The following is a 27160-nucleotide window of genomic DNA, read 5'->3' as shown; positions in this document are numbered from 1 at the left end:
AATGGGGTAGACTGATTGCTCCCACTTTAGTTTTCTTTTTCAAACTTACATGAACTTTCCTAGTTCTTTTGCCTTTCCACACAAGTTTTATTATTATCTTGTCAATATCTACGAAAAATATCTTGCTGGGGTTTTCGTAGGGATTATGTTAGACCTGTACATCAATTGGAAGAATTGACATCTTTACTATGTTCAGTCTTCACAAACACAATATCTGTCTTCATTTTTTTAGGTTTTCTTTGATTTCTTTCATCGGCACTATGCAGCTTTCACTATGCAAGTCCTATACATGTTTGGTTAGATTTATACCTAAGTATTTCATTTTATTTAAGCAATGATAAAAGGCATTGTATTTCTTTCTTTCTTTCTTCGTTGCTGTGCACAGGCTTTCTCTAGTTGCCACGAAGCGGGAGCTACTCTTCATTGCGGAACACGGGCTCTAGGTATGTGGGCTTCAGTAGTTGTGGCACGCGGACTTAGTAGTTGTGGCTCTCGGGCTCTAGAATGCAGGCTCGGTAGTTGTGGCGCACAGGCTTAGTTGCTCCACAGCATGTGGTATATTCCCGGACCAGGGGTTGAACCCGTGTCCCCTGCATTGGCAGGTGGATTCTTAACCACTGTGCCACCAGGGAAGTCCCAGGCATTGTATTTTTAATTTTGATGTTCATGTGTTCATTGTTAACATACAGAAATATAACTGCTTTTGCATGTTAATCTTATCTCCTGCAACCTTTCTGAACTTGCTTATTAGTTCTAGGAGTAGATTCTTTAAGATTTTATACTTGATAATGTCATCTACAAATAAGGGCAGTTTTATTTCTTCTTTTTGATCCTTATGCCTTTTATTTCCTTTTCTTGTTTTGTTGCCGTGACTAGAACTTCCAACCTAGGGCAGACATCTTTGCCTTGTTCCTGACTTTAGGGGAAAGCATTCAGACTTTCACCATTAAGTACAATGTTACTTGTAGGCTTTTTTTGTAAATACTGTTTAGCAAGTTGGTGATGTTCCCTTCTAGTCATAGTTAGAGAGGTTTTTTTTTTCTTTTTTAAATGAATAGGTATTGAATTTTGTCACTGCTTTTTCCTCGTTGAGTGACATGATTATGTGATTTTTCATTTTTAAATTGTCAATATGGTAGGTTATACTGGTTGATTTCTGAATATTGATCCAGTACTGAATCTGACCAAGCCCCACTTGGTCATGGTGTTTCCTTTTTTATATATATATTACTGAAACCTGTTTGCTAATATTTTGTTAAGGATTTTTGTGTCTGTGTTCATGAGGATTCTTGGTCTGTAATTTTATTTTTCTTTCTCTCTCTTGCTCTTTTTTTTTTTTTTTGGTATTGTCTTTGTACTATCAGGGTAATCCTAGCTTCAGTAAATGAATTGGGAAGTGTTCCCTCCTCTTTTATGTTCTGGAAGTGATTGTGTTGAATTGGTGTTAATTCTTTAAACTATTAGTAAAATCTTCCAGTGAAACCATACCTCTTTGGTGGGAAGATTTTTTTAAAATTACAAACTAAATTTCTTATAGGGTTGTTCAAATTATCCTTTTCATATTGGGGTGAGTTGTAGTAGTTTGTGTGTTCTGAGGAAGTGGTGCATTTCATCTAATTTATGAAGTTTATTTGTGTAGAGTTGTTTGTAATATTCCCTTATTACACTTTTGATGTTGGTAGCATCTGTGGATATATTCTTTTGCTTAGTCATTCTTAACTGGAAGTTTATCAGTTTTATTGATCTTTTCACAAAATTAGCTCTTTGTTACACTTATTTTCTCTAGTGTTTTTCTGTTTTCAATTTCACTGTTTTCTGCTCTTTATTATTTCCTTCCTTCCTCTTGCTTTGGGCTTATTTTAAAGCTCTTCTTTTTCTAGGATCTTGAAGTGGGTGCTTCGGTTACTGATTTGAGACTTTTCTTCTTTTCTGATGTAAACAATGGTGCCATAAATCTTCCTCTTAGCAATAGTGTAGCCATGTCTCACAGATTTTGGTATGTGGTATTTTCCTTTTCATTCAGTTCAATGTTTTGTTTCGTTTTTCCCTTGAGACTTCCTCTTGGACCTGTGGATTTTTTAAAAGTGTGTTGTTTTGTTTCCAGCTGCTTGGAGATTTTTCTGTTTTCCGTCCCTCGTCAGTTACTGGTTGGATTCCATTGTGGTTGCAGAACACATTCTGTAGGAGTTCAGTTCTCTTAAATTCATTGAGGTCAGGGTCTAATCTATCTTGGAATATGTTCTGTGGGCCCTTGAGAATAACGTGTATTCTGTTGTTGAGTAGAATGTTCTAAAAATGTTTCTGAGAACCTGTTGGTTGATGGTGTTGAGTTCTTCCTCATCCTTTCTAATTTTCTGTCTGGCTGTTCTGTCGAGTGTTGAGAGATGTTCAAGTCTGGCAGGGTGGTGGTGGCCTCCCCATCCCCAGGCTCTGTCCTGCCTCTCGGCCTCTGAATGAAGCCTGCCGCTGCCCACGCCCAGCCTGGGTGCCCCTGCCCTGCTCCTCTGGCACTGCTCTCCCCTCGGCAGCAGCCTCCTCGCCCAGGCCCTGCTTCCTCCTGCAGCCTCATCCCATCTGCTTGCTGTCTTCCCGCAGTTCCTTGGACATCTCATCTGCCAGTCTTGTTTCCAGGGCTATTACAGTTTTATTCGTTTTCTTCTCTTTTTCCTGTTATTTCTAGGGATTCGGGCCCGTAGTAGAGGTGGACCGAGGGCTTGGTTTTCCTTCGTGGTCCGAGCTCCTTAGTATTTTTACTGTGATGGTGCTAAGTGCTATCACTGGTTGCTGTTACTTACCAGATGCTTCACCAGACATGTATACTCGTCTGTGCACCTCAGAATGATTCTGCAAGTTGGATATTATCATGGCCACTTCACACCCGGGGAAAGTGACAGCCAGAGAAGTTGCCTGCCGTGTCCAGGTCCACACAGCTGCTGAGGCAGAGCCGGGATGTGAACTCAGGCCTGCTGACCTGGAGCCCGGTTTGTCCCTTTATGGCTGCGGGTCTCTGATGCTGGACACAGTGGTGGCCGGATGAGGACAGCTGTCATCAAGCCCTGTGAGCAGGAACAGAAGCAGGAAGGAAGGGTCCGTGGTGTGCACGTGTATTCTTTTCCTTGTTTGCATTCACATTCCTTCCAAAGATATTTCAGCCTTGCTCTCTCTCTCAGCCTCAAATGTACTAAGCTGTGTGCTCTGTCCTTCCTCCGATAATGGGGCAACGTGGGAGGTGGAGGGAAAGGATGGTGGGCCTCACCCCGTCCTCTCTCCTCACTTAACCTCTCTTTACTCTCTCACTCTGTTAACCTTTTTTATTTTTTTTTTAATTTCAGCCCTATGTTTGATTTTCCCTTTCTCACTCCCTGTAATGCTCCTTCCCTCTTTCCCCATCTGCTTCTGGTCAGCATTGGTGGTGGGTGGGCTCAGACTTGCCTGCACCTACCAGCCTTCAGCTCATCTCCATCTCCATCTCCATCATCTCACCTGCCAGGTGAGCTCCATAGGCAGGGCCCTCCCTGCCGGTGCCTTGAGAGGCCCCTGGGTGTGAGCCCGGCTGCTGCATCACGTCCTCCTGGCTTCATGGCCCCTCCCAGCACCCTGTGAGACAGGCTTTCTGGGCAGCCAGCTGTCCACCCCACCCCGGCCTGAGCAGAACTTGCTCTGTCAGGGAACCTGCAAGGCAGGCAGTGAAGCCCTCACCCCTTTAACTCTAAAGGGCATCAGTCTTTTGGGGAGTTGCTCCCCTGAACTGATGCTTAACAAGATTCAGACACTTCCCTGGGTCAGGACGGTGTCACCTGGAGCACAACCTGTCCTGCGTCCAGCTTGGAGAAGCACCCCTGGCCCAAGGGACAGATCCCAAAGCTGCTAGGGAGCAGGGCCATGGGCGGCTGCCAGGAACCCCTCCCGGGCCTGGCAGATGCCCTGAAACTGAAAAACTCTCTGCTCAGGCTGCATGAAGGACGTGCATCTTTTCAGTCTGTTGACTCTGTTTCTGGGAAGGAAAAATGAAACAGCAGCAGGCCAATTCCTGTTGGTGTTTTTGTTCTGTTTTGACTGGGGAACTGAATCATGCCTTTCTTTTCACACACATGAGACTATTAAGTACATAACAGCTAAATTAATCCTTGCCCATATATTAGTTAATTATGTTAATTCAGACTTACAGAATTCAGTCCCATTAGCGTTTCCATTAAGCAGTTTAGGCTTATGAGTGTTTTAAGAGGACAGTTTAAGCTACAATTTTTTTTTTTTTTTTTTGCGGTATGCGGGCCTCTCAGTGTTGTGGCCTCTCCCGTTGCGGAGCACGGGCTCCAGACGCGCAGGCTCAGCGGCCATGGCTCACGGGCCCACCCGCTCCGCGGCATGTGGGATCTTCCCGGACCGGGGCACGAGCCCATGTCCCCTGCATCGGCAGGCAGACTCCCAACCACTGCGCCACCAGGGAAGCCCTAAGCTACAATTTAATCTTCAAAGGCTCCAAGTGCATTTTCCACTGCAGGAGGATTCTAAATGCCTTGCGAGGTTTGGGGGGATTTAGTGACCGTGGGCAACTACAGCCCCACATTCTCATCAGAGACTCCCCGCCTGCTGGGTGTGGTACCCCGAGGCTAAGAGGAGCCTTGGGAAGGAGGAGATGGACAAGCGTGGCCACAGCTCCTGCACCGTGTCCCCCTGGTGGCCATGCCCCCACCACGCTGCCCTGCAGCCCCCCGCCCCAAGGACAGGTGAGCCGGTTTTAGGCTGCGTGCTGGGCTTCCTGAGGTTGTCCTCACAGACACTGAGCGGGAAGCAGCTCTGCTTCTGGGGGTGTGTGAGGAAGGCTGGGGAGAGCACAGGGAGCACATCCAAGCCTACGTGACAAGCCGGTGGCCTCTGTTCTGGGTGGTGTGACTGTCTTATCGCCACTGTGTTCTGGTCTCTGTCAAAGGCCAGCTCAGGGCATGTGCTCACGTCCTTGTCACAGGTGCACATCCGCTAGGGCTCCTCGTGTCCCCACTTGCAGGATGGATACTCGGGTCCCCATCATGCTCTTCTGTCCCCTGTCCCAAGCTGCCAGCTCTCACTGGATCGCCTTGTTCTCTGGCCCCTGCTCCCTGGTGGAGAGACCACGAAAGTCAGTCTGTGTTTCAAATCTCTAGAGCATTGCTGAGGTTCTTCCACTCTTTTATAGTTCTCTGAAAAATCAGCAGAACCTGATTATGAAATAGTGACCTGTTTTAAAATAGAGATTTCATTACTATTTAGGTATGACAAGGCCCATAGATCAGGAGACAATGGCCATTGAACAGAGTTTGTTACTCACAGTTCCCAAGAGGATGGGTTATGCCTGGCGTGGAGGACATGCGGAAAAGCACCAGGGTTGGTCAGGGGGCAGAGGGAGCGAGGGGACCTGTGGGCTTCAGCCTTTATTGTGGTTTCTGCAGGAAAGAATGGGCGAGGTGGGGTGAGCAGGCTTAGGATGGGCTAGTTTGAATCATTTCAGGGCTCGGGGCTTAGGAGCTTTCCCTGGTTGTATGGTATCTGGCCCTGGGGTGATTAGGGCAGGTGGAGAGTAACCCCAAGTGTAAAAGCCCCATAAAGGGGGGTGCTTGGGGGTGTGAGCTCTGGATTGGTTGGTTTGCATAGGAAAGATGTGCTCCTGGGGTAGTTCTGGACCATATCCAGGAACTGGCCAGCCCTGGGGCATGGGGGTGTTGGTCCCTGCAGGGTCAGCAAGGCCCCAAGATGTCAAAGCATCGGAATACAGAAGATAAAGAGACCCGGTTCAAGACCTACCTAGGAGGGGCCCAGGGCTCCGTGGCAGGACAGGCCCGTGAGTTCACTGGGGCACCGCTGGCTCTAGCTGTGTTTCCACTACAGACGGAGATTGGGAAACTAGCAGAAGGCCAGGGGAAACTTGGCTTGGCCGTCAGCCGCGGGTCTCCAGGCACTTCGTGTGACAATGGCAAGTGCAGATGTGGCTCACAACCCGGCCGACCATGCCCCCCGCCCTGGGTCCTAGGAGGAGGCTGTCACGTGTGGGTGTATTTAGAGATCTGAGAGCCCTGTTTGTCTTAGGCCATAATGAGAGTTAACAGAAACCTTTTAGGTTTTTAACATTTCTAAACAATTGTTGCAACCTCACTTGGCCCAGAATGACTGTTGGTAGAACAGAATGTACTGTAGTTTTAGTGGGGGGAGGAAAAAAAAAAAACCAATTCTCTGTGGATTTATGAAAATAAACTCAGAATTAATGAGCAAAATTTGTTGGGGAGGCCTATTTGTCACACTCAGGAAGCTACAATCTCATTTTACTTGCCGCTATTGCTCTAGCATTGCCATTCGTTTGCTGAAGGCAAAATACATTACTTGTAAATAAACAAAAGTGGCCCCCGTGTCCTGCTCCCCTGCCTTCCTGCAAACATTAATAACCGGCTGACTTCTTGTGTGTGTGTGTGTGTGTGTGTTCTTCCTGTTACATTTTTTGGGGCTTACCAACAGAAATGTATTTTCTCTTGGTTATGGAGGCTGTGAGTCCAAGATCAAGGTGTCGGAAGATCTGGTTTCTTCCGAGGCTTCTCTCTAGACCAGCACATACGGCTGCTTTTCTCTGTGTCTTCTCGTGGTTATCCCTTAGTCTGTGTTGTCCGTGTCAGAATTTCCTCTTCTTAAAAGGACACAAGTCATGTTGGATGGGTGCCCACCCGTGTGACCTCATTTCAGCATAATTACCCCTTTAAAGACCCCGTCTCCAAAACCAGCACACTCTGATCTTCCTGTTTACTTTTTAAAAATGGCTTATTCATTTATTTTTTATCGAAGTACAGTTGAGTTACATTGTTGTGTTAGTTTCAGCTGTACAGCGCAGTGATTCCGTTTTATATATATTTTATATATAAATATTCTTTTTCAGATTCTTTTCCCATTACAGAGTATTACAGAGTATCGAGTAGAGTTCCCTGTGCTATACAGTAGCACAGAGTATCGAGTAGAGTTCCCTGTGCTATACAGTAGGTTCTTGTTGGTAATCTATTTTATATTTAGTAGTGTGTGTATGTTAATCCGAAACTCCTAATTTATCCCCCACCCTTTTCTCCTTTGGGAAAAGACAAATATCATGATGTCGCCTATATGCGGAATCTAAAAAAAAAAATACAAATAAATTTATTTACAAAACAGGAAGAGACTCACAGACATAGAAGACAAATCCATTGCCTTTGAACATGGAACTTCTTCAGGATGTTTTCAGGGGAAATGCTGTGTCTCGGGCTGCTTCACATGGGCGTCTGCATGTCCACGGGTTTGCCTTGCCTTATACAAGCCTGTGGTTTGCAAAGTCCCACCATAAGTTAGGAGCAGGAAAAGGGAGGAAGGACGACGGGTCACTATGAAAAAAAAATGTGTTTTGGTTTTTTTAAAAATAAATTTATTTACTTATTTATTTTTGGCTGCGTTGGGTCTTCGTTGCTGCATGCAGGCTTCCTCTAGTTACAGCGAGCAGGGGCTACTCTTCATTGTGGTGTGCAGGCTTCTCATTGCGGTGGCTTCTCTTGTTGCGGAACACAGGCTCGAGGCACGTGGGCTTCAGTAGTTGTGGCACACGGGCTCAGTAGTTGTGGCTCGTGGGCTCTAGAGCACAGGCTCAGTAGTTGTGGCGCACGGGCTGAGTTGCTCTGTGGCATGTGGGATCTTCCCGGACCAGGGCTCAAACCCGTGTCCCCTGCATTGGCAGGCGGATTCTTAACCACTGCGCCACCAGGGAAGTCCCGGTTGGTTTTTTTTAACTTCATCAAGAGTCTTGTAAAATCATTGCTTTCATCAGGTTCTCCTGGGGCCTTGAAACTATTGTTGGGTGCAGGCCAGTTTATGGAAAGTTTATTGTTTCCTGCGAGGCAGGCTGTGTGATTCTTCCCTGGGGGGCTGAGCCCTGGCAGCACTAGGAGGTGTCCACCCAAACGCAAACCTGTCGGGCCCTGCAAAGCCCCGCTCTCCTCCTCCTCACACTCCTCCCACCTGGTGCCGCAGACGGGCCCTTGGAGTGGACGGCTCAGGCCTGCTCATCCTCCCCTGGGAGCCCTGAACCCAGCCCACTGCTGAGTCGTGAGCACGCTAACAACCATGAGTGGATCTGCCATCCAAATGATATGTCCACATTATTTTTGTACCTGACAGTTTATGGGAAATGGGTCTTTATTTTTTCATTGGAGAAATGACTGTTTTCTTCAGTTTGGCGTTTCCAGAGAGCCATTCACATTTAAAGCTAATATTGGAACAGCAGGTTTCCACTGAAAATATTTACCTTTTCCTTGTTGGCAACTTGTCAGTGTTGGGGAAAATAGATGCTTCATTAAAATCTAAATACATTATGCTTTCTTTCTCACATGTCAGTCACTCTTCCTCCAAGTTGAGGAGCACTGTGAGAAGTGTTGGGAAAGCATTCTGGTCTTATGTTTTTACTTATTTTAGATGTCATCTGGCATCTTGTTCTTGTTCAAAAAGAGGCATCCCAAAACCTATCACTGGCATGGAGAAGCCCTAGGATAGCAGGTTAAATGTCACCCCTAGGACATCGGAATTGATTGTGGCTACAGTGTGACCGGCGGGGTCTCTTGCCCTGGAAAATCCATTGCCAAATAGAAGGGCATAAAGAAAGCAGCTGCCATTTCTCAAAAAGCACAGGGCCCCAGGGCCTTAACAAATATTTAATTCCCCCGACTACCCTGGCAGGTAAGTTTTGTGGAAAACAAGGGCTCAGACAGTTTGAGACCCTGGGCCAAGGTCACACGCAGCCGAGATGAGATTCCACCCCAGGACTGTCTGACCCCTGCTCTCTTCCCCCAGCTGTGAGCTGCTCTTTATTTTGCCTGGGGCCCCGCCTCTGCCACACCACACGGCCAGCGTCCTGTACTGGTTATGGCCTCTCCTTGGGGTTTGTGGCTCCAAGAGCCTCTGGGCCCAGTGTCTCTGATGCAGCCAAAGAGACGAAGGCCCTGGGCACATAGACTAGCAACTGAGAAGGATGGTACTTGGGGCTACTCTGAGTCTCCTCGTCCACCCAGAAATCTGAGAAAGGAGAAAGTGCAATGAGCTGATGCAGTAGAAGTGGCCCCACCCCACGACAGATGCCCACAAACCCAGAAAAGATTTGGCCCTCGTTATAACCCCCTTGACCTTCAAAGGGAAATTGGCTCCCACGTCCTTGAAATTAAGAACCTCTCTTTATCAAAAGACACCATAACAAGTGAGAAGACAAGGCATCAACTGGGAGAAGATGTTTACAACATACGTAACCAAGAAAGGATGAATGCCCAGTACAAGCAAAGCTAAGCAGCGTGTTATGCACACAGTTGTATTAAAACACCCGTTTTTAAAGGCAATGGAAAGACTAGTCCAAAATTCTGAGCAGTTTCCTCCGTGAGGGGCAGGGCTTGGGTTGAGGCCACAGTGGCTCAAGTTCATATTTTCCCTAGATGAATGTTCATGTGTGTCTGTTATTTTATTAGGCTTTATAACTAACTTTATAATGTTTGTGCCAGGCAGTCCTGCATACATGTCAAATAGTAAATGTTTTAAAAATAAAGGTAAAAAGTAGTTATTAACAACCCCAGGAGGTAGGTTTCACTATCCCCGTTTTTACAGATGGGGTCAGACTAGCGGCTGACACGCACTGGGTACTTACTACGCTCCAGGCACTTTATACGAACCGTCTTTTTTAGTGTTTATGGCACCTCTGTAGATACAATCATTTTCATCATCACAGTTCATAGAAAACAGAAGCTTAGTGAGACAAGGTAGCTCTTGCAGTCACTAGCTGGTCACGACTGGTGGTCAAAGCAGGGCTTCCCCCGTGACCTGCCCCATGTCCCTCTCGTGGGTGAGGGGGTGACAAGGCGTCTACCCCCACTTGTCCTGTGCTGCAGTCTCCGTGTCTGAACGATGGTGGCATCCCCACGCTGTGTACTGCCAGGCACCTGAGGTTCTGAATCACTCAGGCGGTCATAGACCGGGAGGCCCAAATCACAGACAGTTACGTCCCACAGTTCTGGAGGCTATAAGTCCAAGATCAAGGTGCTGGCCCACTGGTTCCCCATGAGGCCCACGTGGTGGCTGTCCTCACACGGTGGAGGGGACAGGAAGCCAGTGAAGGGTGCTAATCCTGCCCTGGGGCCACCCTCCTGACCTCACCTAAACCTAGTTACCTCCTAAAGTCCCACCTCCAGATGCCCTCACCTCGGGGGTTAGGGCTGTAGCATATGAATCTGGAGGGACACAAGCATTCAGTCCATGGTAGGCAGGGATGAGGGGAAGGGAAATAGATGGAGAGCTGGCAGGTAAAGTGGATGGTGTTGAAATCTATCTCTGCTGCTCCCTTTTAAGGCCATCCAGCTATAAGGAGCTGGTTCTCTGATGACCTCAGCCCCTTCCTCGGTCAGCACCCATGTGGCTGTGAGTACTTTCGTTGAGTTTTTGATGTCACCCGGGCCTAATCTCACTCTTGTTTTGCCGTGAACGTCTCTGACATTGTGTTTGAGTACACTTTCGAGGTTCTAAGAGCAGGAGTTTCCAGTAGCTTGGTGTCCCAGCTAAGCATGGGGCCCGGATGCTGTGCCCAGCTCCCCGGACAGCTGTGCAGGGACCACGGTCCACACGGGGATCAGTGGCCGTGCGGGACCAACATCCGCATGGAACCCCCTACCCACCCACCTTCCATGCGACTGTCATGGGCCTGTGCTTCCAGGCATCCGCATGCTGGACGGAGACGTGACCGACGTGGTGGAGGCCAAGTCCCTGGGCATCAGACCCAACTACATCGACATTTACAGCGCGAGCTGGGGGCCGGATGATGACGGGAAGACGGTGGACGGGCCCGGCCGACTGGCCAGACAGGCCTTCGAGTACGGCATTAAAAAGGTGTGAGTAACCCAGAGCTGCGAGGGAGCCTCAGGGATGGGGGGAATAGTGAAAATATTTAACAGTGAGAAATCAGAAGGAATAAAGCCAAAAAGAATATTAAAAAGACTCTCAATCCGACAAACCCAAAGATGATCTTTCAAATGCTCTTTTAACTCTTCTGTGCATATGGAAGGAACTGGGTTCACTCACCTTTTTTAGAAACAAATATGGGACCATCTTCATGCTGTTTCGCAGTATGTCTTATCAAACAACCAACATGTCATATAGGTAAGAAGAAATCTTGTCACATAGGTAACAATAAATAAACTTGAGGGACTTCCCTGGCGGTCCAGTGGTTAAGACTCCGTGCTTCCACTGCAGGGGGCGTGGGTTCCATCCCTGGTCGGGGAACTAGATCCCACATGCCGTGCAGTGTGGCCCAAAAATAAATAAATAAATTTGAGCAGCATACACACAAAATTAGAGTGGCACAGGGGAGAGCCCCAGAGCAGGACGGCGATGGTGCCAGGACCAGAGCAAGGGAGAAGTCATTTGGGGGCTTAGGGAAGTGGCCATCCACCAATGAGAGCAGAAGGACATCACCTCATTACAGAGTAGCTGTTCCGGAAAGTACCAGCTGGTCACTCACCAGCCCCCTGGCTCTGAGCCTTGGAGCCTGACTGCCCCCAGCTGAGGGGTGTATGCAGGTGGGTGGTGGGGATCCTAGACTAACCACCTGGCCTGTTAACTGGGACAGTACAGGTGGAAGGGGTGTCTGGGCCTCGGCGCACCTGCTCACAGGAACCCCGAGCCGTGGAGCTGTCTGCATCCATCACGGGGAGTGTGCTCACCCAGCACCCCCGAAGCAGCAGGTCTTGGCCATGTTCCCTCCCTGCCAGCTCGCAGCCCAGTGTGTTTGGGGTGGACCCCACTGGGGGCTACACCGAGCAAACATCTGAGCATGGGCCCTCCACCCACCGGCTGAGGGGGAGCAGAGGAGGCTGGCAGGCTCCTCTCAGGAGGTCCAGCCCAGTCACTCTGTGGTCATCAGTTCTGGGTCCTTGTGAGTCAGAAAAGCCTGGAGATGTCCCAGCTCTTACAAGCACGGTGGCAAGGCAGATTTATGGGCGAGGACAACTTCTTGGAGCAGACACAGAGCTGTGGTCAGCGTCCGGGTGGCCCTGGGAGGCCCGGCGATGCTGGCAGGGTTGGGTCAGGAGGTCCAGGCATCCCCAAGGCAGGGTTTATACCTCTGACTTCTACAGGAAACAGGACGGGGGGCCAGGTCAAGCCCATTTTATTATCTATATTTTTTAAACATTTTTTAAAAGTTCTTACCTTATTGTAAGCCATGCATGATTAAAATGTGGTTAATAAATAAAATAGTACCAGAGGATTATAGTGAAAGCAGCCCTTATCGCCCTCTGCCCATCCCCCCGTGGTGCCCCACAGAGGAGCAATCCTGAATTCTGAGCAACACCAGCTTCATCCAGCTCTCAGGGGAGTGCGGAAGGTGCGGAGAGGACCATGTGGTTCTTGTCACAGTTTCTTGAAATACTGAAGTCACTTCTTTTTTTTTTTTTTAGTCATTCTGAATAAAATATGCCACATAGGGAGCCTTAGATCGCAGCTGTCTGAAGTTGTCACTGAAAATCCTCCTAGAGATTTGATGATCTCAGACCGAACCACATTCTCCCATCTGTTTTTCCTCCTCGATGCCCTGTTTGTCACCTATATCCTTTTTCTGTAAAATCTGACTTCATCTTTGGTAGATGGTGTGGGTTGGTGGTAGGAGACATCAGACCCTGTACTTTGGCATTAAGATGTGTTTGATGTTGGTCCTCGTGTGGCTTGTCACCCAGAAGGGGAGAGTCAGTGTCACTGTGGCTGAAAGCACTGGCTTTGTCCAGATGCCGGGCATTTGCTAGCCCTCTGAGTCCATGGATGAGGTCTCCGCTTCCCAGGCAAGATGCTCAAATATGTTCCGATGGTGTTGAGGTGTGGTGGCTTCCTGAACAGAAGTGCAAGTTCATAGCCAGGGTTGAAACGTCCCCTGGAGCCTCTGTCCTGTGGCTTCCATAGGAACAGAAGACCCGGAAAGTGAAAATGCAGTCCTCAGAGATGGCTCAGACCTGGGTGTTTCCTCTGTCTCGTTCCCACGTTCCCTTTCCAGGAAACTGTTTTCAGAAGGGAAAGAGGCTTTGGACGCCTTGATGCCTGTGAGAACTCATGGGTCTAGTGGTACCTGCAAAGTGCAAGGTGAAGAGATGCAAGTCTTTGGCATTTAGGCCTCTGTTATTCAAAGTGGGGTCCCAAGCAGCAGAGCTGGCATCACCTGGGAGCCCGTCAGAAGTGCAGAATCTTGGGCTCACCTGCACCAGCTGAGCCCAAGTCTGCGATGTAGCGAGACCCCCGGGGATTCTCCTCACAAGTGTGAGAAGTGCTTTTTGAGGCCATTCTCCGTGCTGCTGGAGCAGTAAGGTCGCTTGCCCTGCTTTGCAAAATGACAGCCTTTGATAAACAATTTGGAGTGAGGCGAGGAGTTGGAGGTGAAATAAAGACAGGCTCTGATGGGGTCAACACCCTTTCATTCCAATTTTCGTTGCTTTGAACGAACTTCTGATTAATCTCTTCCTACAGGTAGTTATGGGCACAGACACACGCATGTCCTTAGTCCTTTGTGCCTTTTTTTTCCAGAAGGTTGCCATTTTTGCTAACTGTAAGTAACCTTTCTGTCGGGCTTTTGGCCGTTTGGGCAGGTCTACCTTCGAGATGTGGAAAACGGAGTGGATGAGGCAGTTTTGAGCCCTGGGACTGGGCTGTCCCTCGAGCCTCAGGTTGGAACTGGTGCAGATGTGGGAGTGAAGACAAATAGGCACAAAAGGGTGGGGACCTGTGGTCTACTTGGTCCAAAAGTGGGGTGTCCTGGTACTTCTGGAGCAGGTGGGTGCCCTCAGTCCGCGTGGACTTGAGCTCCAAGGGTGTGTCAGGCATCCTGTCAGAAGCAGGGTTTCAGTCGGGCTACGGGGAATTGTAGGATTTTGTTGAAAATTTTCTTTAAATTGGCCAGTTGTTGGGCCTGAGTGTCAGTTTCCTCCTGTATGTTTGGACAGGAGTATCCTTGGCAAGGATGCCGGAGCCACCAGCCCACGTGGAGACGGGTATTGGCACCTCTCTCTGGGGCTGGCTGTGCCCACAAACGGTCCAGCCTTTCGGACCGAACGGGTCGGTTCCGTCTTGGAACTCGTGTTCTTCTTTAGCTGGTGTTTGTGGCTGGGATGAGTGTTGGTTGGATCCCATGGGTGTGGGTTGGAGAGGCTGCAGGAGCTCCCCTGACCTGCTACTGTCTTACAGAGACTTGCTGTCACGTGTGTGTCCTTAAATGTGAAAACCTACACACAGGTGAAGCCGCTGGCCTTGGTTGCGCTGGCAGTGTGGCCGCTTCAACACTGACCCATGGGGAAGCCCCGGGGCACTCTCCTAGGATGGCCCCGGGGTGTTCTGGCCCTTGGCCCTTGTTCCTGCAAATCCTGGGCCCACCGCTTTTCAAGGAGCTCTTCTCCAGGAACGATGCTTCTGCAGCTGGGTTTTCAGGAACTTTTGCCCTCTTCCTCCGCCAGAAAAATTAATGTCATAAATTCAGCCGTCAGCTTTCATCTCAGTGTACTTGGGGGCGCTGCTTGGTCTTTCTGATCGTGGGTCATTGCAGTGGAAATTACTGGTGTTGCTCTGGGACAGAGCAGCTTGTGTGAGGGCCTTGATTTTCCCGTGAAGAACAGGGAGGACTTTCTGGGCCAGCTTCTCAGTATGACGTTGTGATTCTATGGTGTCATGGCTGTTGCCGCCAACACTATGAAAATTGGAATGCCAGAGCCCATCAGCCCACAGACCACACACTGGGCGGCCCCTGTCTGGTCTGAGTGCATCCTCCTCGGCCCCCTCCCTCTTCAGGGGCGGAGGGGGACGCTGGACAGGGGTGAGACCAGCTGGGGGTCCATGTGGGCTGACGCCTGTCCTCTCCCCTCCAGGGCCGGCAGGGCCTGGGCTCCATTTTCGTCTGGGCGTCGGGGAACGGCGGCCGAGAGGGGGACCACTGCTCCTGCGACGGCTACACCAATAGCATCTACACCATCTCCGTGAGCAGCACCACGGAGAATGGCTACAAGCCCTGGTACCTAGAGGAGTGTGCGTCCACCCTGGCCACCACCTACAGCAGCGGGGCCTTCTACGAGCGCAAAATCGTGAGTCCTCGGCGGAACCCCGGGGGATGAGCTCCTCGTCCCATTCTCAGGAGGACGGGCCAGTCAGGGCAGTGTGTACCTGGCCCCGGGCCCAGCCTTGCAGTCAGGGAACTAGTTGTGCCTCAAGGTAAACCCCAGGCCCTTGGCAACCTTCCTCAGACCCTGAATTTTGGCACAGAATACCAATTAAAACCCTCTCTGTCTCTAGGAATCTAAAAATAGCCTTTAAGAACGGGGTGTATTCTCAGCATGGTGTCTTTTTTTAGCTTTCTATGTTCTGTGGTCACATTGCTTGGGATCCAACTGGCCAGTTCAGTTTCAACGTGCAAAACAGAGTGAGAAAGTCTTGCTTCTATACGGAAACAGTTTAGAAATCCGGGTGTCCTAGGTGTTCCCTTCCTCACAAAAGGACTTTTCCAGACACTTCAGGTTGAGAGTGGTTCTGTCGGTTATGCTCACTTCAATGAACATAAGTGCGGTTTATCTTTTAGAAAGTAGCTTTTAGTTTAGCGATGGGTGAAGTTTGTGCTTGTTCCTTCCCTACGTGCTTTCCTACTTTGAAAAAATGTAAGAGGGGAGGGTTTCAAGTTGAAATCAATGCAGAATTCAAATGCACAGTCTTTAAGATGGTTTTTAGACCTTTAAAAAAAGGAGACCGTGGAGCTGGCCAACTGGTTTAACCTGAAAGCTCACTGGCATCTTTTCATTTCTCCTGTTGCCTGGCCACATCTTTAGACATTACTTGCAGGCATATTTTTACATTTTTCTGCGGGAGCGTGCAGGCTTCCCGTTCCCTGATTTGCTCTGCACCAGTGGGAAGGTCAGCCGCTATCCTCCCACCGCCAGCCTGGCAGCAGCCCGGGCTGTTTCACGAAGGTATTAATTTATGTTCCTTTTCTACTGGACTGTGCACCCCTGGGATGGGGCTGAGATTCTGAATGGTGTCCTGTCATTTAGGAATCTAGCTCATTTGAACACGGACTTGCTGGAGTCTCATTAAGCAGAACCTGACAGAGGCCTTGGCTGGAGGGGGCAGGGAGGTGCTGTGTGCCGGGGACTCTGTGCTGGGTGGATGCCATTCCCCATCCCTGGGAGCAGGGCTTGCAGCTTTATTTGCTTAATTAATCACACGGCATCTGCAAGCGTGTACGTGTGCATGCGTGGGCACACGCCTTAGCTACAAAATGCCTTAATTTCTTTTTCTTTTTAAAAAAACATTCTCTGAGCCCTAATGTATGGTAAGAAGGGTGTCGCTGGGCAGAGGGTGAAAGAGAAAATCACGGTCCATTGCAGATGCTGTCCGGGTGCTCGTCCCTGGGAGTATGGGTGGCAGGTGGTTTTGGTTTTGGTTTTGGTTTTTTCCCCCAACTCAACAAGGCCGGGTGTTTGCTCTGAGTCCCTTAGTCCCTTAGAGACCCTGCCAGGGGGTGAGCCCCTTCCCTGGATGGTGGGCAGCTCGCGTCTGCACGTTCAGGCAGGTGTCCATGGAAATTGGAGCTCGGGCCCCTCGTCCTCTTCCGTTGCTACAATCCAGCGAGTGCCGACCTGCGAGGGATTGCCCGGTGCTGAGACAGGGCTTGTGATCAAATAAGTTGCACCTAAAGCGGCATCTCTCCCTCATTCATTCATTCAGTGAACACAGCTAAGTACCAAGCAGGATGTAGAGTTTCAGGAAGGGGCTGCCCACCTTGGTTCAGCCGTCCCCTCCCTGTGGGGAGGCCCCTCTGCTCATGCCCCTTTCTCTGAGGCTGGAGAGCCAGCCACGGGCCTTACCTGCTCTTGGGAGCTTGGTGTCCTGCCCACACAATCTCACTTTCCCTCACTGGCCACCTTTGACTGAGTACAAGTATGTGCCAGGTGCCAGCTGTGCTTTCACAGGAGCCCCGTGAAGGACTTGGCATTAAGCCCCTTTGCAGATGAAGATCCTGGGGTCAGAGAGGTTGCATCCTCATCCCTGCTCCCTTGCCCTCCCCAATGTCAAGGTCCTGCTGAACTAGGAGGGGGGAGGAGGCTGGTCTCCACCAGCATCCCTGTTGAATCTTCCTCTGTGTGTGTGACATGGGCTGGATCCCTCTCACTGGTGACGGTCGGCCCAGCTGAATCATGAGGAAGGAAAATGCTGTGTTTGGAAGAGGATCTGGACTGTTACCACGGGGGAAATTCGTTCTCAAGGGTTTTGCAGATGGGTTGCTGGAGGCTTACAATTGGTGGGTATATTAGTCTCCTATTGCTGTCATTAACAGATTGTCCCAAACTTCGCAGCTGGAACAGCACAGCTGTGTCATCTCACAGCTCTGTGGGCCAGAAGTGCTGCAGCCTCCACTGGGTCTCACGAGGCTGATGTCCAGGTGTTGGCCGGGCTGCATTCCTTTCCAGAGGCTGGAGGGAGAATCCATTCATTGTTCATCCAGGGTGTTCACAGAACTTAGTTCCTGGTGGTTATAGGACTGAGCTCCTGTTTCCGTGTGGGCTGGCTGCTGAGGGCTGTTCCCAGCTTCTGCGGGCCACCCATGTTCCTGGCTTTTGTCCCCCCAGCGCCCTCTTCAAAGCCAGCAGGGAGGGTCAGGTCCCTCCTAAGCCTCATCTCTCTGACAGACTTTTAAGGGCCCTGTAATTACGTCCCCGATTTAAGTTCAGCTGGTTAGCAGCCTTAGTTCCACCTGCAAAATGCATGGGAGTCACACTAAGGCCAGTGTCCCGTCCAGCACAACAGGCGTCTCCCAGCTGTACCCACGCATGCTTCTCCGTTTCAGTTCAAAGGGAAGGTGCAGTCAGGCTGGACTGTGGTGAGGCCCAGAATCAGTGTCCACCCCCGTCACCGAGGGACACAGGTGTAGCTCCTGCTGCAGACAGAACTGGGTGCTCTGGGACACTGTCAGCTACCTGGGAGGACGTCCTGGTGGAGAGAGTGCTCTGTGACCTTCTCTGACCAGTGGCCGATCTCTGGCTCATGGCAGAGATGTTCTCTGGGCCAGACGACACCAGCACGTGTTTCCCTGCTCTGAAGTCTGGAGTGACTTGGGGGTTGTTGATGGGGGCCCTGGCAGGGGGTCTTGCCGTGGAGGCCCCTCTGTTTCATTCTGTCTCTCTGTTGAGTCTCGGGCTGCATCTGCAGTGGTGGGGGGCTGTGGCCTTGACCCCCTGTTCCTACCCCGCCATCACCGTGTTGCTGCAGGGGGTGCCAGACACGCAGAAACCTCCGTTGCCGAGGTGTGTCTGCATAGCACCTCTTCCATCCCTGGGGCCAAGGTCACGCCTGCCCAGGGGCAGTGTCCTGAGCAGCCTCTGACCCGGCTGCTTGCTGCCCCCGCCCAGGTGACCACGGATCTGCGCCAGCGCTGCACCGATGGCCACACCGGGACCTCTGTTTCAGCCCCCATGGTGGCCGGCATCATCGCCTTGGCGCTGGAAGCAAAGTAAGTTCCCACCTACCTTCCCTCCTTTTCCTTTTTTTAAAAAAAGTTTTTATTGTGGTAAAATACACATAACGTAAAATTTATGTTTTACACACCATTTTAAGGGTGACGCTCGTTAAGCACATTCACTGTTGAGTGACCGTTGCCGCCAGCCATCTGCCCAGACGGAAGCCCTGTACCCATCAGATAGCTTCCTGTGTGGTCTGCTGGGGCTTAAACAACAGAAACATACGATCTCACAGTTCTGGAGGCTAGAGGTCTAAGATCGCGGTGTCGGCAAGGCTGTTTCCCTCTGAGGCCTCTCTCCTTGACGTGTCAGTGGTCACCTTCTCCCCGTGTCCTAACGTGGCCTCTGTGTGTGTGTGTTTAGATCCTTCTATAAGGACACCAGTCATGTTGGATCAGGGCCCACCCTAATGACCCCATTTCACCTTAATTACAGATGCCCATCTCCAAATGCAGTCACGTCTGAGGTCCTGGGGATCAGGGCCTCGACGTGTGATTTTGGGGAAGGGACGCGCAATGCAGCCCATAACACTCCCCATTTCCCCCTCACCCAGCTCCTGCCAACCACCGTTCTAGTTTCTGTCTTTATGAACCTGACTCCTCTCGGACTTCAAATTTGTGGGATCACACAGTGTTTGTCCTTCTGTGTCTGGCTCACTTCACTCAGCATAGTGTCCTCCAGGTTCACGTCAGGATTACTCCTTAACGGGCACGAGTGGCTTCTTCCCTTCTCTCCCGTTTTCAAGCTCACAGTCTCCTGCCCTTCATAGGAGCACAGGGAGCCGGGGCGGGGGGGCGTGCCCCAAGCCTGCACCGCACCCCCAGACCACACTTTAGGCTGATACAGCTGTCCTTTGTCAACTTTAGTTCATAAGTTGACAATACGGTGGTGATGATTTATCTGCTTTAAGCTGAATAAAAACCCTAGAGTTGTCAATGGGTGGATGGTTCAGAAAAAGAGAGCCTACTACAGATACAGTCATGGGATCAAAAACAGATTTTAGTTTAAATATCAAAACTGGCTCAGAACAACCCAGCCCTTTGAAGGAGTCATTTGCCGCAGGTGAGATTTTAAATGATTCAGCACTTATATTTGGGTTGCTGCAATCCTTCTCATTATGTATGTTTGCTCGTTGCTTTGCATCAGGCGAAAGAGCGTAAAACTCAAATGCTACCCATTTCACAAAGAAAGAGCTAAATATCTTTGATTTTCAGGCCAAAATGATAGCTTCTGTGTCCTGAGGCTCATTTAAAAAATGCTAAATACTTGCTTGTGGGGGAAGTTGCTTTCACATACTTGGTGATTGGTTGTTTTATATTTTCTTTCCTTCCTTATTGGAAACATGGAAGGAGTTTTGTTAGTTGAAACTAAATAGAAAACAGACCCCGCTTTGTGCCGGATTGTCCCATTAAACTTGGCCTGTGGACTCATGAATTCCCCGATCACTGCCTCATCATTTTAGCTCATCCTCAGAATTTTACAGGTGGTAGGTCAAACACACGTCCTTGGAAACAGCGTCCACTTAGAGCATTTAAACACATAGGGTTGGTCCAGGAAGGAACTTGGTGTAACCAGGGGCACTGCCGGCCTCAGCTGAGGGGCTTTGGAGGCCCGGGTAGTATCTGGACAGCTGCTCACGTGTGCAGCAATTTTGCTGTGGAAGGAGGCCGGGCAAAGCCAGGTCACCTGAGGGGAGAAGCTCTCGGGGGTGCAGGAGGCCTGCGGGCAGCATGTGACAAGGATGAAGGAAGAGCCTTATGTGTGAGAACCACCCCCAAGGCCTAGCAATCCCTTCTTCATTTAAAAAAACATTTTAAACACCATTTCTTAGACATGTTTTCATACAACTATATATGTGATTTCATTACTACCATCAAAAATGAAATGGAGTTTCTCCTAGTAAGATGGTTTCTCACATCCTCCCTTTCTAAACCCTTTCTGTGTCAGCTCTGAAGCCCAGGCTTCCTGGCATCTGTGCTGAGCTCCTGGGGGGCTGGCTTTCTCCATCCTGGGTGGACCCTGCGGATGTGAGGGGTGACGAGCCCGGCCAAGCAGGGGAAAGAGCGGCAGGCACACCTGCCGCCTGGAATCCAAAGCCTGTGCGTGCACCTCTCCACCAGAGGGCAAGGCCGTGGGCCACTCGGGGCCTCAGATCCTCCTCTAACAGTGAGGCTGGCTGTGGTCCTCAGGAGGGCAGTGGATAAGGGGAGGATAGCAAGTCAGCTTGTGCCAAGAAAAGGTCTGGAAACTGTACTGATGGGAACAGTTGGGATAGGCAGCCAGGAGGCCACTGACTGGCCGGGGACCAGCACAGTGTCAAGAACGTGGTGGAGAAATCAGGGGAAGCCAGGGCTAGAGCCCAGAGAGCGGGAGACCCCAGGGAGGGAGGAGTACACAGGCCCCCCAGGACTCAAGCCACAGGTGAGCTTCTAGTACTAAAGCAGGCAAAGCATTTGTTGGGAAAGTAAAATAGTCAGCTGCTGTGAAAAACACTGTGATGGCTCCTCAAGAAATGAAACAGAATTACCATATAATTTAACAATTCCACTTGTGAGCGTGCACCCAAAAGGACTGAGAGCAGAGACTCGAAGAGCTATTTATACAGCCAGGTTCACAGCAGCATGACTCACAATAGCAGAAGGTGGAAGCAGCCCAGATGTCCATCGATAGATGAATGTGGTCTATGGGACGTCATTCGGCCTTGAGAAGGAAGGAGCTTCTGACCCCTGCAGCAACGTGGACGAACCTGGAGGACATTATGCTGAGTGAACTAAGCCAGTCACAGAAGGACAGATACCTTGGGACTCCACTTCTGTGAGGCACCTGGAGTCATCAAATCCATAGAGACAGAAAGGAGGATGGCCTGGCCAGGGGCCTGGGGGAGGGATGGGGAGTGAGTGTTTGATGGGGGCAGAGGTTCAGTGGGTTAAGATGATCACGTCCTGGAGACGCATGGTGGTGACGGCTGCATGGTGTGGTGAATGTGTTTAATGGCGCTGAACTGTACGCTTAAAAACAGTTGAGATGGCACATTTTATGCTACGTGTGTTTACAGACGCACACACAAAGAGTGGGCAGTTGGAAAGGTGCCTGTGAGAACTGGCCAGGAAAGGTGCTCTTTAAGAAGAGGTGGCAAAGGCCACGTCCAGGGAGCTCCCGCTCTTTTTTTTTTTGGCTGTGCTGTGTGGCTTGCAGGATCTTAGTTCCCCAGCCAAGGATCGAACCCATGCCCCCTGCAGTGGAAGCACAGAGTCTTAACCACTGGACCGCCATGGAAGTCCCCAGGGAGCTCCCATTCCTGCCTGTGATGCGGTCCTAACACTGTGGACAGAGCAGGGTTCTGAGAGCATCGTTGTCAGGTGGATCCTGTTTTGAGGAGTGTTGAAAAGGCAAGCAAATGTATCTTAGTGTCCAAGATATCTCATCTCTGCATTTTTAATCGTGGGCAAGTGTTCTTTTAATGAAATGTTTCTACTCTGCACCAAAATGAATATATTGTTAATGTAGAATTACTAAAATCTCAAATTCTAGTGTGTGGGCAGTGGTCCTGGACATGGGGTCTGAGTAGGTGATGGCTGGGCGTGCCCCGGCCCACGGAATGCTCACTCACGGGTAAAGACTAGTCCAGATTCTCCCAACACGTGCTGATACTTAAGGCTGCCCTCTCCCCGGGGCCAGAGTTTGCCATAGAGCCTCATACAGACTCAGGTGGATCGTGGTAGCAAGGCTAGGCTTTAACACTGTGGGTTTTTGGTCACCCATTGTACTATCTTATCTCAGGGTTTGATGACTAGAAACCGTTCTTTACAAGGAGGTTGTGACGTTGACCCTTGACAAGGAGGGGAGCCTGCAGAGCCTTCCTCAAGTCCAGGCACGAGGCTGGCTCCCAACGCCCCACCTCTGATGGGCCTTGTGGCCACCTTACAGACCCACATGAGTACAGCCGTCTGTCCTTGTGTCATTGCAGCAGCCAGCTGACCTGGAGGGACGTCCAGCACCTGCTGGTGAAGACGTCCAGGCCGGCCCACCTCAAAGCAAACGACTGGAAGGTGAACGGTGCTGGTCATAAAGGTGCGGCCAAGACTCTGGGGCTGGGTGGGTCATGACCTCCTGGAGCCTGTATGGGCGGGGACATGAATTTCTCAAAAAGAACCCCCAAATAACATTAATTATGTGTCACGAGAATGAAAAGTAGAAATCCAGTAGTTAAATAAGGTCACTCAAGTTCTGGGCTTGCTAAACCTCACGACTTCTGCCACGTCAGGGGCCACCTGTACCAGTATTGAGTTCATGGTTCTCTTTAAATGGGCTTGCCTGTTTTTTTTTTTTTACACGAAGTATATTTTAAAAGGAAACTCTATTACATCTAGTTAATCATGGGTTTGATGTGTAGTTATGTTTTTTCTAATGCACATTAAAACAAATCCATAATTATTAAGATAAATGATGTTTGCTTACGTGCCACCTAAGGACAACTTGCATTCTTAGCCCTGGGTAGCTCTACAATTTTGAAACTATCCCTCAGTTTCCTCACCTGTACAAGGAGGACATTGAGATAGTTATATAAGTTACTTTCCAACTACCAAAGTTCTGTCAGCAAGCCCTTGTGTTTTAAAAGGGCTCTATCCCCATTATAGCCTGGGACAGACCCAGGTACCATGAAATCAACCCACAGTCCAGGCTTGTAACCCAGATATTTGGAGCCTCTTGAGCAGGTTATTATAGGACTGTGCCACTGGCTTTGTTTGTCTTGCTTCTTACCAGAGATACTTGAAAAAGATTTACATTCAGCCATGGTATGTTAGGGAGGACGTTTTTTCCTTTTCTTTAGCTCAGGTCCAGCTATTTCGACACCAAGCCTGATACTACTCTTTGAAAAATGCAGGTCAAGCATTGTTGCCCTAAGTTCCGAGGGACATTCCTTTTAATAAGGAGGCCATTGATTAGGCCTGATGCAGCCTTGTCTTGCAGGAATGTTTGTGGTAGTGGTGTGCTGCAACAAGAGCTGACCTACATTTCAATTTTGGCCTAATTAAATAGGAAAAGAGATTGTATCTGGTTCTTGACCTTGCCTCTTAAATTCAACTCTGAAACTCTCCTGCGTTGGCCAGATTAAACACCAGCTTGGGCCAGCCTGTGTGCTGGGTGATGCTGCTCTCCCTGAATGCCCTAGAAATTCAGCAGGGAGAGCAAATGGCAGAAGAGATGAGCAGAGCCTTGTTTCATTGTGCTTATTGCACGTCGTGGTTGCGTGAACTAAGGTGTCGCATGTTTTGCTTTTCATGTCCGGTTCAAAATTCGGGGAGCGCAGATGCCAGGAAGTCCCTTTTTTTTTTTTTTTTTTTGCGGTAGGCGGGCCTCTCCCTGCTGTGGCCTCTCCCGCTGCGGAGCACAGGCTCCGGACGCGCAGGCTCAGCGGCCATGGCTCACCGGCCCAGCCGCTCCGCGGCATGTGGGATCCTCCCGGAACGGGGCACGAACCCGTGTCCCCTGTATCGACAGGCGGACTCCCAACCACTGCACCACCAGGGAAGCCCAGGAAGTCCCTTTAATATAAAGAAACTCGCCCTCATCTTACAAAAAGAAAGTACTAGGCTCCCTCAACACTTCCTTTATTTTGCACCAAAATGGGATGTATTTTCTGGCCCTCACTCCTGACCTGAAAGAGTTGGGAGAGTAAAGCAGCTGGGAGTGTCCTCAGAAGGACGGGTGCTGTGGCCCGGGGCTCTCAGGTGCTGGCAGGGGCCCTGCAGCCCTGGAGGGACACAGGTGGCCTGTCCCCGGACGGTGGTGGCAGTGGGGAGCTGGGTCTGAAGGCCCTGTCTTTTCAGTTAGCCACCTCTATGGATTTGGCTTGGTAGACGCGGACGCCCTCGTCATGGAGGCCAAGAAGTGGACTGCGGTGCCCCTGCAGCACAGCTGTGTCGCTGTCACAGACAAGAGGCCCAGGTGAGCCCGGCTCTTCCGGTGTGTCCTTTGGACTCTGCTGGAAGGTATTTCGGGAATGGGGGAGACGGGTGTTCACACACGCATTCCTGTGCACATCGGTGAGGACATGCGTGTGTGGGTGCGTGCAGTGCGTCTGTAAACACGTCTGCATTTTTCCCTGTGGATTGTGAAGCAGGGAAAGGAATCGATTCTTAATCCAGTACTGTTTTGAGGCCTTTTGCTGTCATTGTAGTTTCCCCTTTTGTCAATTGCTCCATTCTGAGGCGTCCATCCCTCAGCCTGAACCCCAGCCTAGGATTGGAACTTCTTAGCCATAATGTTTAGCAGAGCCACCCAGACCTGGGAGCTGCCCTGCTGGCTGGGGGCGATGGGCAGCAGCACCAAGCGGCCTCCTAGAGGCTGGAGCCGTAGCTCTGGCAGCTCCACCGGCCCCGAGAGTCCGCAGTGAGACCCCATTGGTCCTGGACCAGGGTGGCAGCCCCGGCTTCTTCTCTGTGGCAGGAGAGGGTTTAGTATCCAGAGTGCACAGCAGCGCGGTGTCGCTTTTATCTGGACTCAGATAAGCTTAAGGTGTAAACACTGGGATTTTTTTTTTTTAACATCTTCACTGGAGTATAATTGCTTTACAGTGGTGTGTTAGTTTCTGCTGTAGAGCAAAGTGAATCAGCTACATGTATACATATATCCCCCTACCCCTCCCTCTTGCGTCTCCCTCCCACCCCTCCAGGTGGTCACAAAGCACCGAGCTGATCTCCCTGTGCTATGCGGCTGCTTCCCACTAGCTATCTGTTTAATATTTGGTAGTGTATATATGTCCATGCCACTCTCTCTCACTTCGTCCTAGCTTACCCTTCCCCCTCCCTGTGTCCTCAAGTCCATTCTTTTTTTTTTTTTTTTGCGGTACGCGGGCCTCTCACTGTTGTGGCCTCTCCCGTTATGGGGCGCAGGCTCAGTGGCCATGGCTCACGGGCCCAGCCGCTCCACGGCATGTGGGATCTTCCCGGACCGGGGCACGAACCCACGTCCCCTGCATCGGCAGGCGGACTCTCAACCACTGCGCCACCAGGGAAGCCCTCAAGTCCATTCTCTATGTCTGTGTCTTTATTCCTGTCCTGCCCCTAGGTTCATCAGAACCTTTTTTTTTTGGCGGGGGGGGGGGATCCATATATATGTGTTAGCATATAGTATTTGTTTTTCTCTTTCTAACTTACTTCACTTTGTATGACAGACTTTAGGTTCATCCACCTCACTACAGATAATTCGATTTCATTTCTTTTTATGGCTGAGTAATATTCCATTGTATATATGTGCCATGTCTTCTTTATCCATTCATCTGTCAGTGGACACTTAGGCTGTTTCCATGTCCTGGCTACTGTAAATAGTGCTACAGTGAGCATTGTGGTACATGAGTCTTTTTGAATTATGGTTTTCTCAGGGTATATGCCCAGTAGTGGGATTGCTGGGTCATATGGTAGTTTTAAAAAAAATCTGTACGGAATTCCCTGGCAGTCCAGTGGTTAGGACTCCGCGCTTCCACTGCAGGGGGCACAAGTTCAATCCCTGGTTGGGGAATTAACATCCCGCATGCTGCGTCGCATGGCCAAAAAAATCAACTGTAAAGTATATAAAATAGCAAGAATCCTATTCCATTAGGAGAGGAGATCGGATTACTCTCCTGAATTCTGCTGTTGCCGCTGTCCATTGTATCCTTTTCAGAATGGTGTTACTCTAGGCTTTAAAATCCGATGAAGAATGGAATGCATTTCTTTCTCTCTATAACTGTTTATTACCTTTGGAAAATGTGTGTTTGAGAAAAAAAAGAAATGATGGGGTGATTAAAAGGGATTCTTGCTTTATCAACAAAGATAGATCATTCTCTTTGAGATCGCCCCTTCCTTAAAGGCATCTACCTCTTATAATATGCCCTTCTGCTATAAAATGTTGAGGAAAGTGTTTCTTGCTGATGCCTTGCATACAGTAGGAATTCAGAAAGTATTTGTTGGATGAATAGCCACAGAAGGATCTTTTGAAAAATTGCATTTCCCTCCTGCTGCTAATTGTGAAGACTGACTGCCGGCTTATCCCTCCAAGGCCTGAGGAGCTGGTAGGCCAGCAGGCGAGTCTCAGCCTTGACATTTGAAAGCATCATTTTCTCTGGGGAGCCTTAGACTGTCAAACTCAGGAGAAAGTGGAAGGTTTTCTGAGATTAAGAGGACTTTTGCATTCTTTTGCTTGGTTATTTGGAAGACCCCTGGCACACAGGCACTCAAGCTCCAGGTTAGGTGGTGCTGGACTCGGGGGCTGGGTCCCACCCGCGAGGCTGCCCTCTGCCCTGCCGCGTCCAGGCTGCAGCCCTTCCTTTCCACTGGCCTCCCCGTTGGGGCAGCTCCTGAATGAAGCATTCTTCTACTGCCAGAAATAGTTTTAAGATGGGAGAGTGGTGCCTAGGTGGCGAAGGGTTGTTTTTATTTTTATTTTATTTTGTTTTTTAAGTGCTGGTACACGGAGTCTAGACAGCATGGGTTGAGGGGCGCAGCCATACTACACAGTGTGACATTGTTCCTGTCCTTTGAGGAAAGGTCCCCGCAAATTCCAGCAGACGGGAAGAATCGCACTGCTGTTTCTAAGGGAAATCATCTTTACGTTTAGCAGTTTCAGACTCTCTGGAATAT

The 27160-nt window shown here is 49.9% G+C and overlaps 1 protein-coding gene across 10 annotated transcripts in view; it reads left to right on the top strand.

The window, feature by feature from the left end:
- The window catches only part of PCSK6 (proprotein convertase subtilisin/kexin type 6), a 187454-nt gene that overhangs the window by 94623 nt on the left and 65671 nt on the right, over positions 1–27160 (top strand). For all 10 annotated transcript variants that reach the window (XM_089906643.1, XM_089906644.1, XM_089906645.1 and 7 more), the window contains exons 7-11: positions 10721–10893; positions 14904–15116; positions 18432–18532; positions 22507–22610; positions 24371–24488. In XM_089906643.1, the coding sequence (XP_089762769.1) occupies positions 10721–10893; positions 14904–15116; positions 18432–18532; positions 22507–22610; positions 24371–24488 (709 nt within the window). The remainder of the gene's footprint in view (positions 1–10720; positions 10894–14903; positions 15117–18431; positions 18533–22506; positions 22611–24370; positions 24489–27160) is intronic.

This window comes from Delphinapterus leucas, chromosome 2, assembly GCF_059928025.1.
Source record: "Delphinapterus leucas isolate spDelLeu-1000000601 "Yukka" chromosome 2, BTC_Dleu_Yukka2, whole genome shotgun sequence".
Classification (NCBI taxonomy): Eukaryota; Metazoa; Chordata; class Mammalia; order Artiodactyla; family Monodontidae; genus Delphinapterus; species Delphinapterus leucas.
Note: the sequence above shows the minus strand (reverse complement) of the source record. Positions and strands in the feature narration are given on the sequence as shown.